Source organism: Lytechinus pictus, chromosome 19, assembly GCF_037042905.1.
Source record: "Lytechinus pictus isolate F3 Inbred chromosome 19, Lp3.0, whole genome shotgun sequence".
Taxonomy (NCBI): Eukaryota; Metazoa; Echinodermata; class Echinoidea; order Temnopleuroida; family Toxopneustidae; genus Lytechinus; species Lytechinus pictus.
This window is the reverse complement of record NC_087263.1, coordinates 1,359,391-1,371,457: the sequence shown is the minus strand read 5'-3', so window position 1 is coordinate 1,371,457 and position 12,067 is coordinate 1,359,391. Positions and strand designations below refer to the sequence as shown.

The following is a 12,067-nucleotide window of genomic DNA, read 5'->3' as shown; positions in this document are numbered from 1 at the left end:
ACGCATTAAAAAAATTGTGAAGTTTATCTCTGAATACCGATTTTTTTTTTGTATGGGACACATTGCATATTGTAATTTTTATAGACCTACATTAGGCCTACACCATATATGTTAGGGTTCCATAATTTGGCTCTTTGTATTTTAACAAACAATGAAAAGACATAGAATTAGTAAATATGCGACATTAGGGAAACGTAAATGTTTGGACATCAATATTTGGTTTAAATTCATCTCTGTTATTAGGTATTTATTCGTTCTCATTGAAGTAAGGTAGTCTCACATGGTATAAATACATGGCGATATTCTAAAAAGAAATGTTAATAAATATGAACCACTTTAACCTTAGCAGAAACTTTTTTTCGTACATTTCTGAGTATCGTTTTTATTGACAAGTAACATATTTCTTGTATGAGTTACTAAGTATTTTTTATGTATTTCTAAATTGTAATCATAAAATTATTATTTCACTTGAATTTCATCTTAATTACAGCGTAATCATGATGAAAAGATAATTATGTATAACCATTTCTATGATACATTAAGCGTTGATAAAGAAGACAAACATGGCATAATATTTTAATATACATGTATAGGCACTTCCTCTCGTTTGTTAGTTACACAAAAATATCTTTGTTTAGTCGCGTTATAACATTCTATACGAGTATAAATTTTTATACATAAATATATATATATAATATGCGTGCAATATAGCTGAAATATAGTACCCCATTTCGACTACATGTCTTGTAACATAAGCTTAATACACAATTTTTATAATATGACATGCAATACAAGAATTTGTCATTTACTGCGTTAAACATTTGAAATAGATAACAGCCACGGAGTGAAATGATTGTGTATATGTTCTCTTAGCTCATTTAATGAGAACAGAAGATATTCATATTGTATCATCGATTATATTTATTCTATTATGTATTTATCTTCATTGCCTAAATCTTTTCCATTTATATTCGACATGAAAATTTTCTTCATTCCACCATCCAAACAGTTGTCTTCAAGACCATGCACTCGGTAAATCATAAGCCTCTTCTACCATAATCACAATACAAATCTTCAAAGATTATCTAGTCTCTGGTCTATGGTTACAGACAGTTTGTAGGAATCCAATAAAATTCCAGGCTAATAAAAATTCGAATGGTTGTGAAAATTGCTCATACTGTACGACTTTTAGATTGCTACTTTTTATTGATGGTTCAAATAAATCGATACATTTAGGCGAAAGAATTCAATTTCTTTTTATTATTTTCATTTTGGATAGGATCAATAGCTTATCAACACTCAGGCAGGAGCTCGTTAGCCAAACGAATGTACTTGATGCCAACAAGGGCTTGTCTCATCAGTGTTTGTTCTTCTGCTTCAATTGTTCTTTTCCTCCAATCACGAAGCATCTGTAGCGTGCCCATGTATGATGCATTCCTGTTATTCTCATAGTATGATTCTATTTCTGACGGATGAAATCCCAGTTTACAGCCAAGATCATCGACATCCTGTCTTTTGTTGACTCGCTTAGCAATTTCCCTCAGAATGTCATCGAAATCCTTCCCAGACTCTTCCCTTGGTGCTCTACAGAAAACGTAGAATAAACTTTGAAAATTATGAAGATGATAATTGATGGCGATGATGTTCGACGATGATGATAATGACTGCAATGATCGTTATATCCTTTGGTTATTTGCAAACTCCTTTATATGTACCGTTTTTAATCATCTAAATGGACTTATTCTTCTGCCAAGGTTGAATTATATAAAGAGAGTGATAAAGATGACTCACCAAGGTAAAGATCACTCATAACGGCGTTTTAAAAAAAGGTCATGAAGACCGGCTAATGCTATGATAAAGGACCTGTATTGTTAAAATGTATTCGAGCATCATCTTATACGGCAATCGTGGCAATTTTACGAAGCAGTTGATTTTTCGACTGCCGATTTAAATGTTAGATATATAGCGCCCTCCCTTGGGCAGTTTCATTGTCCTCCAAGAAGGTTTCATTGTGAGCATTCATCTTTAAATATAATGCGTGTATTTCAGAAATTTATAGACAATGATTGCAATATGAATTTTTATCCCATTTTTTGTTTCGGAAAAAGTTTTATAAATACAAAGAAATAAACTTTAGATCAAAACAGATTTCCATATCCTCCAAAGAATATGTTCTGCACTACCACTGTTATATGATATTCACATTCATATTAAGTATGTTTACTATTTGCGGAGTAAACTCTTCAGATATTGACTTTCCTTATTTGATAATGGGTTTGTTTATTTTATACAAGGCTTTGTTCTTTGATAAATGGATATTTGAATTTAAGTTAAAATTGTCTATGTTACCTTACCATTTAAAGGACAAGTCAGCCCCAACAAAAAGCTGATTTGAATAGAAAGAGAAAAGTCAAACAAGCATAACACTGAAAATTTCATCAAAATCGGATGTAAAATAAGAAAGTTACAACATTTTAAAGTTTCGCTTAATTTTTCAAAACAGTTATATGCACATCCTGGTTTGTATGCATATGAGGGAGCCGATGACGTCACCCTCTCACTATTTCTTTGGTATTTTATTATATGAAATATGAAATATTTAGATTTTCTCATCTTTGTCATGTGAAACAAATTTTTATTCCTCCATGAACACTGTAATTTCATTATTTTAACATTTTGTGGTTCAAGCAAGGGGGTCCTAATTGTCAAATTATTGAACTATTGTATACCTAGGGATACCTAGGGAAGTTTCTGAATGTAGGCATGTTATGCCTTTGTATTCAGTTCTAGGTTTTTCCTCCTCAAGATGGCTGGCTCACTTCCGGGAACAGGGCTTTCGTAGTCATATTTTATTGGCTCATTTTTCCAGCATCTATCCAGGGCAGCTTCAAAACTGTGCACACTTGGGGCAGTGACAACTTCATTATTTAGGCTATTCCATGTTTTACGTATTCTAACATAAAAAGAATTCCTATATTTATGGGTCTTTGTCCTTGGTATGAACAATTTTACTGTGACCTCTGGTATGTTCACTATATTTTAAGTTTTGTACATAGATCATAATTATTAAAGTGTTTATATGTTTCAATCATGTCACCACGAACTCTTCGATAGGCCAGAGTTGGGATTTTTAACCTTTTAAGTCGTTGTGGATAGGAAAGCTTCCTTAATTCTGGGACTAATTTTGTTGCCCTTCTTTGTACGTTCTCTAATGCATGTATATGTTTCTTCAGTACGGGGTTCCACACAGCATGGGCATACTCAACTTGTGGTCGGACAAGCGACTTATACAACAATGCAAAGTTATTTTTGTCTAGAAAAGTTCGTCTGATCAAACCCATTAGCCTGTTGGCCTTGTTTATCTTCGATTGCATGTGCTCTTCAAAGCTGAGTTTATCATCAATTACAACACCCAAGTCCCTTTCGGAGGTGACATGTTCAAGCGCATCATTCATTAAAGTGTATGCAAAAGCTTCCTGTCGGTCCTGCGTGTTACTAATAGAGAGTACACTACATTTCTTGGGGTTGAATTTCAGCAGCCATTTTTCTGACCAGCATTTCAGATGGTCAAGATCTCTCTGGAGCGAATTGCAATCATTCTGATCTCTTATATACTTGAACAACTTGGTATCATCAGCAAAAAGATAAACATTAATTTCAGTAACAACATCTGGGAGATCATTAATAAATAAAATAAAAAAAACACAGGTCCAAGGACACTACCTTGCGGAATTCCGCTATCTACATGTCCCCAACTTGAGTACTCGCCATTCACACACACTCTCTGTCTCCTTCCAACAAGAAATGCCTCGATCCAACTAACCGCCTGTTCATTTATACCAAAACTTTCAAGCAGTCGACGGTGAGGTACCTTGTCAAAGGCCTTCATGAAGTCTAAATAAATTACATCGATTTTACCCCTTTCTTCGAGAGCTTTAGACCACTCATCAACGACATTAAGCAACTGAAGCATAGTAGAACGACCAGGCAAAAAACCATACTGCCTATCACTGAAAAATCTATTTGAATTCATATGATCAAGGATCTCATTGCGTAAAATGGATTCCAAAAGTTTACAAACTATACATGTAAGGCTTATCGGCCTATAATTTGATGGAAGCGATCTATCACTTTTTGTAAAAACGGCACTCACATTGGCAGATTTCCAGTCACAGGGAACAACACCTTTCTGCAAAGAGGTTTGATAAATGATACTCAAAGGTAGAGCAATTGCTGGAGCTACTTCATGTAAAGTCCTAGGATGGAACCCATCTGGCCCTGGAGACTTGGAAACATCAAGTTTGGAAAGCAAAGAAAGGACATCATCTTCATTTACCACAATTTCACCAAAATCTTCAACTACACTATGCTGAGCAGGGGTAGGAATATCACCAGGAGGCTCAGAGGTATAAACAGTTGAAAAATAATCAAGTAAAATGTCTGCTTTATCTCGATCCTCCTCAGCAAGTTCAGCCGTTTGTGGATTCCTAAGAGATGCCACTCCAGTTCTAATCTTTGTTTTGAAATGCGCATATTGCCAAAATCTCTTTGGATTCAATTTAACTGCCTTAGCGATATTTTTTTTCATAGTTTTTTCTGGAGTCTTCTAGTAGCTGTTTTGACCCTATTTCGAAGCCTGTTATAAGTCTTCTTCTTTCTTTCTGCTTTATCTCTAAGATAACGCTCCCAACTCCTATGTTTTTTCTTTATTAGTGAAAGAGTTTCTTTATCTATGGGAAATCACCTTTCTTGCCCCACGATTGTGTTCTAGAAATTGTTCTTGTTGGAATGTACTTGTCCTGAGCAGCTTTCAATTTACCTTTGAAGATGCACCATTGCCTTTCGACATCATTATCTGTAGATGCAAAGAGAGTACGCCAGTCTAATGAAGCCAAGGCTTCCCTCATATCAACAAAATTAGCTTTGTCATAAAGAAATACTTTTTTCATGCTACTGGACTGATCATTATAACAGTTCAGTTTGAAGAGCAATATAGCATGGTCACTAGAACCCAAAGGACTGCAGTGTTGAACTGTTGAAATAAGATCATCTCTATTTGTAAAAATTATACTTCAGACAATAAAAAAACTAAAGAAATAGTGAGTAAGTGACATCATCGACTCTATCATTTGCATATCACTGAGTTGAGCATAGAACTGTTTGTGAGAAATAAGCGAAACTTTTAAATTTCATAATTTTCTTATTTTACACCCGATTTTGATGAAGTTTTTAGCGTTATTCATGTTTAATTTCCTTTATTTATCCAACTCAATTTTTTTTCTGGGGTGGACTTGACCTTTAAATTCAAACGTCTTGATACCTTTCTGTACATGGATGAATCAAACTAAGATATCACAATATTCTTTTTCATTTAGCTTTGCTAATCCCAGGTGTTTATCATTTTATAAGAGAAAGGAATTCATATATCTTTATTACCATCTGATATTTACCTTGATTCAGTAGAGCAAGAACCAGGGTATAGTACATGATGATTGGCAGCATATTGGGTTGCTATCGGTATCGTTGATGGTGAACATGCTCCTCTCTCTGGTATAACTGTAGCTGTTTTAATAAAAAAAAAAGACACTTGATAAACAGATTTTACAAAGGGTCAAGGTTGTCTTGATGTATTAGATGAATATTCACATTTAATTTTTTGATGCCGTTCAACACCCCATGTATAAATAAATCCCGTTCATTTGATCATACATTCAATCTAATACATCAATGGCCAATGCATTCAAATGCATCAACGGTCTTTATCTCTCGAATCTCCATGCGCCGATTTGTAATTCCAAGGGTTTTTTTTTTCATGACAAACAGAAAAACAGTTTGTCATTCAGCCTGCTTGCTAATGCAGCATCAATTCGAATCTGTGCATGCTGTGGGTTTTATGTACATTCATATTACTTGATCGACAAAGTTCTCTCACAATATCATACTGTCATTCTTAATCTCGGCTGAACACGAATTTCTTCTTTAGTTCATGTTAAATAATTTGGAATCACCAATTTGTTTATCGTGTTTTAGAGACTATGGAGTATATAAAGAAGGAGAGTAAGTGCAAACCGATGTAGCCTACTGCTGTCAATACTATAGTCATAAGTTGAACCCCGTCATCCAGATTTTAGGCAGCTAACTTAACTGGAGCCCTTCTCCTCACCTGGCGACTTTGTTAATAAATTTCCAGAAACCAACTGGTGAGAAAGTAAGTCTAAGTCACTTTCTCGTAAAGCCTCTGCAAGAAGAGTCCTCATATTTGTGTCTGGACGTTGACTGTTCATCCATGTTGTAAATACTGTCAGCAATGCATCGCTGTTCTCTGGGTTACGTTCCTTGATACTAGTCAGTGTTGCATTGGGGATGCTCAGATTAATGCCCACACTTTTATAGTAACTGGGTTCAATTTTCCGTGACAACTTCAAAAGTTCTTTCTCACTGACGGTGCTGTAATTGTGGGAAAAGAAATAGTAAACGCTGATACTAATATGATGCATTATTTATCACCAAGTATAAAAATGATCTTCTCTTTCCATAATTTGCAGAGATGTTTAAAATCTGACTAGGAATAGCAGAGTTAACATTTTAAAGATACGCATTAGTTCAATGAAACAGTTTTATATGCATATCCTCGTGAATATTCAATGAGCACATTGTTCTTTTTGTATTTCTTTACAAGAAATAATGTCTATTTGATTCTTTCCTCCATGAATTAAACATAGACTGGCAACTGATTTAATGCATAAGATATTCATTGATGTAACTTCTTTCATAATAAGGGAGACGTATTATCACACATTTATGAAAAACAAAATGAAATAAATATGATTCATGTGATAACAAAAGAAAAGGCAAAGTGGGATTGTGACATCATCAGCCCACCTAATGAATATTCATTTCATTATGCAATATCACCTTTTTAAAAAAAATATTGCTAAATTCTAAAATTTATTAAATTTATTTTTAAATCAGATTTCGATGGAACTTTAGAATTTGGAACAGTGAATCTCACAATACTTACTAAAATATATATCTATTTTCTTTAAAAAATACCTGCGAATGCTTCCAACATACACATACATGTAGCTACATGTATACAGGGTGTTTCTAAAAAAAGTAAACCGTAGTTCAAAGGCCAACTAATTCAAGACTACAACATGACTTAGTAACTCATTAACTTTCATTTTACACCTTTGCTTACCTCACACAATTGTCGCGAATCACAGAGCTATTGTCCTAATTTGAACGCGAATGGTACAAAACCTACTTTTTCCAAGTTTGGGTTTTAATGTACATGTACATGCACGAAATCAGCATTGTTGTAAGGTTTAGGTTTTATCATAGATTTTCCCTTTAAATGTTAAAGGCTATCCCATCTTAACTTGTTTGTGAGTGACTAGCATTGACATATCACCTGCCCACCTTCAATTTATGTTGAACCAGTTATTCATCCACACCTTTTGCACCATTCAACGTACCCCTGTCGACGTTGCATGTGTTACGTTCCTTTACAAAAAAAATGCGGGATTGTGACGAAGAACATGTAAAACATGTGCCTGCAAGTCACCAAGGATAATTATGTTCAACCAAAATTGCAGCTAGACACCAATTATCTTACATTCACTCGCAAAGAAATATTAGAACGGTAATATTTCACAGAAATTTGCAGAGACAACTTTGATGAAACCAAAATCTATCAACAATTTGGATATCGTGCATGTACGTTAAAACCCAACACTTGGAAAAGTAGATTGTGTACCCTTCGCCTTCAAAGGACCATAGCTCTGTAACCCGTAACAATATGACGTAAGCAAGATGTCAGATGAAAGATTCAATTCAATTCATTTATTTCCTCTTTCAATCTTTTTATATTCATAATGATAGTTCAATATACATATTTACAAAATACAATATTAAAATCAATTTTTATAATACGAATTCGAAAGGGAAAGAGACCAACTTAAAAGCAGAGCTCGTAGGGGGAAGGCCCCATTTTATAAGTACATTTTATGAATTAGAAATGAGATAAAATTAAGAAATAAGTTATGCTAAATAGAAAAATAAATGAATAAAAAAAAATAGTAATAAAAATAAATAATGAGTTGCTCAGTCATATATATATAATCACAAGAATGAATAATTTACTCTTAATACAGTTGACCTGTGAACTTCAGTTATCTTTATTCTAAACACCCTGTATACTTGCCATACAGCTCCTCACGGATGGCTCGGGCATGCATCATTTAATATCAAAAGGGAAAACGAAGATGACATTCATGCCAGGATTTCTGCTAGAACACGTGGGACAGATTTTTTGGCATGTTGTGTTATTGTTTTTAACTGCTTACCATAGAAAGCAGAAAACTGAAAACTAATATTCTCAACTTTTCAGAAATATGCAGGTATACGGGAATTTGTTCAAGTATTCCGACTTGCACATTTTTTCTTAAGCATGTTAAGAGAATGTCCTTTTCAGAGATAACCACCATGACCACTGTTTGATATCCCCATTTTGGTAATTTGGAAATGATTTTCAGAAATCAAATTTAAATGCAATGTAATTGTAATTATCTTGAGGTATGATATCTGATAACCATTTTTTTTAATTCGATGTATTCTTGCAGACTACGATCGTAAGTATAATTATAAACGCTCTGGTTGCACCACCAATGTGTAGTCCCTACACTAGCTATAGGTCTAAAGTATTGATTTGTTTACGTACTTTGGTGGTGCTGACATACTTGCTGCTCCTGTTGAAATTGTTGCAGTTGCTTGTGAGACATCTTGAGAATTTGAAAGAAAAGAAAAATATATTTGACTTAAAGGGATGCTCCGGGCTAAAAATGATATGATTTAAAGAACGATTCACAGGAACGTCGGATCGAGCTTCCACGCTTCTCGCGGGGGGCACTCCCCCTTCCTGCACCTCCAAGGGAGCGCGCTTCCCGTGCTCACTACCGCCCCTAAACTGAAATCCTAGCTATGTCACTAATTGTAGACGGAGTTACCGGGAGAAATTTGGCTCTGCCCCCTCCCTCTCTGAATACGCCGCTGCAACGAGGCGCCTTAAACCACTCGGCACCTGATGAAGGAAAATAAAATAAAAACAAAGTCGGTCTCGCGAAACTTTGGCCTCGCGGACCTTCGGCCTCACGGGCCTTCGGTCAAGTGGTCGGACCCCTTTTGTGCAACGGTAGGAATGTTTGGCATTCAGCCTCCCATTTGCTCGAGTACAACAAGCTAAGTAGGCGTTGTACAACATCGACCACCATATTTTACTTTTAAATTATATCATTATGGTATTCGTGGTGTTCCACACCAATGGTTTTCTGATTATTCACTTAATAGAAAACAGTATGTGGTAGTCGATGGTGTTGAATCTGATTATATGAATGTTGACATTGGAGTACTACAGGGATCAGTACTTGGACCGCTTCTTTTTATTATTTATATCAATGACATTGTCAATTCGCCTAAATTACCTAATTTTTCATTATTTGCAGATGACACTGTCGTGTATCATTCACATTCTAACATAGTACAAGTGGTTTCCCTTTTAAATGAAGAATTAAATAAAAACTGAATGTTTGGTTTAAATGACTGCAATAAGCTGTTTTTAAATAATGTCAGGGAAGAAATTTATTAAATTTAATTCCTTTGATTAGACTTATGTTCTGAGTTTATAAAGATAGTTCATGTGTTGTGAATATTTAGACCTAGGTAAAAATGTACATGTGTTATGAATATCCATCACATCCCTATCAGGTGGATGACATATTTTGTACAAGTGTTTTAAATAGTTATATATAGTTCTCTTTAATGAATAGATTTGTGCAAGTGCACAGAAAGTGTCTTTTGTTAGAAAGATATTGCTGTATGCACTCATCTGTTATTGAAATTCTTTGAATTACTTTATAGAAATTTTACAGTTAGTCCTAGTAACGGTAGGGTATATTAGGAGGTATTTTCAGTAATTCAGGGAGAACCACCGAAGCTAGAATAGACCACAGATGATAGTATAGGCAGTCGAAGTTAAAACTGAGGGACTACGTCGGTGACGAGATAACGACCCCAGCTGCCGCCGGTTCTCCACCGACATGATTCGTCAAAACTCATGTCATCATTGGGGGCTCGATCTCGTCCACTAATTCGTTGAAGCCACATCTCTCTGATCTGGGGGCTAATCATCAAGGGGCAACAAGGGGCCAGAAGGGATGATGGGGGTTCGAGTCAACAATTATTGTTAAGTTATATTTTGTTATCAATATTCATGTATATTTTCATGCACAATTGTTGTAAAACAAATCAAAAGAAAGATTGAAGAGATTTAATTAAATCTTTTGATAAGTAAACGTATTCCTTAATCATTTGGTGTCCAGCAGCAGTTGGTAAATAATAAAAAAAAGTCACTCCCACGTGACAAATAATGATAAAAGAAAATATGCAATTTTTCATAAGAAGAAAAAGAAAATACCTGATTCAATTGAATCTGTTAAAACAGACAGTGTTTCTATTGAACGTAAGCAAAATATATATTTTTAGGTATTTACATCGAGGAGTGTCTTGATTGGAAATGTCATATTGATTATGTCTGTTCTAAAAATGTTCGTAGAACTGGTGTCTTGTATAAGTTTACAAATATTCTCTCAAGGAACAAATTAATGAAAATTTATCATTGAACAATTTAAATTATTGCAATGTAATTTGGGGAAATACATACAAACCAAAGCTAGACAAAATGTATAAGTAACAGGAACCCATAGCTCGGTTAATTACAAATAGTCATCACTTATCCTAAAGTTTGCCACTGTTTCTGAAAATGAAAATTATTTCTATAACTTACTTACATCCATGTAAATTGCACACAAACGTTTTAACCGCCTGTTTTTATTGGTATGTTCCAACCAAATTCTGCGTTTCATAATAATCCAATTCGTCAAAGCAAAAACTTACACATTTCTCTTTTTCATTCAACATTACTCTACAATTCTTAATCTTCTATTAGGGAACGTGAATTGAATAATCTAACTTTCGATATAAAATCCAGTACTACGATAAATCGATTTAAGTGTATGTATACTAAAGTTATATTTAGTAAAATGTTGTCCATGGCTAAGTCTTACATGTATTTTTATGTAGGGCCCAGTTTATAAGCAGCTTTACTTCTTTTGGGTCCTGGTCATTTTTAAATTATTTTGTTAGTCAATGGATGATTTGTATGATACTCATTTTATTATGTTCATGTACCATGTTGATTTTAAATGGTCAAATAAATGAAATTAAATGAAAAATGAATGAATAAGCTAGTGGTGAGTACAAAAAAAAAATCCTACCTGAACATGACATAGGTTCTGTAACACGGGTGTAGAGATTGGCTGCAGTCGTAGAGCGCAAGCGAAGTCTTCCAACATGTCCAAAGCAATTCGGATAGTATTTTCTGTGATGACAATAGTTCGCCCAAACCAACAGCAAACTGCTATGCATATAGAGGTGCATGTATATAGGAATGCTAGCCCGGCGTCTGTTGACTGTTTCGGTAAACTGTAAATCCGGGGGGAGGGGGGGGGGGGTGCACTTCAAATGACGAGTGGATATCAGGCGCGTCCAAAGAAACTACCCATTAAAATTTTCTCTTTTTCTAGATTATTGTCCAAAACACTAGAAATACTGAAAAATTGTATATATTTGCTGGAATGCTACGTGTTTACATTCCGATTTGCGAGGGCATAAAAGACTAAATGCTTTATAAAGGATGTACTTACCCGCCAACACTACGTACGTGTTCAGGTCCGATTTGAGCTAGGTGCACGAGAACACGGTATCATATTAAAGGTGTAATACGGTCTGAAAACTATTTACATCTTAACAAATAAAGTAAAATTCACAGAGCAAAACGCTGAAAATTTCATCAAAATCGGACAATGAATAACGAAGTTATTGAACTAAAGTTTTGCAATATTTTGAGAAAATTGTTGTATGCATATCATCATGAATATTCATTAGATTGGCTGATGATGTCACATCCCTACTTTCCCTTTTCTTACGCTATTACATGAAATCATATTTG

General features: G+C 34.6%; 1 protein-coding gene across 1 annotated transcript; it reads right to left on the bottom strand.

Moving 5' to 3' along the window:
- Window positions 1–1,201: 1,201 nt before the first annotated feature.
- Window positions 1,202–11,777, bottom strand: LOC129283299 (uncharacterized). Its single transcript, XM_064114012.1, has 5 exons — window positions 11,334–11,777; window positions 8,723–8,783; window positions 6,164–6,447; window positions 5,451–5,562; window positions 1,202–1,584 (listed from the first exon to the last, which is right to left on the bottom strand). The coding sequence occupies exons 1-5, from the start codon at window positions 11,494–11,496 to the stop codon at window positions 1,293–1,295; spliced, it is 912 nt and encodes a 303-aa protein (XP_063970082.1). The 5' UTR covers window positions 11,497–11,777; the 3' UTR covers window positions 1,202–1,292.
- Window positions 11,778–12,067: the final 290 nt, after the last annotated feature.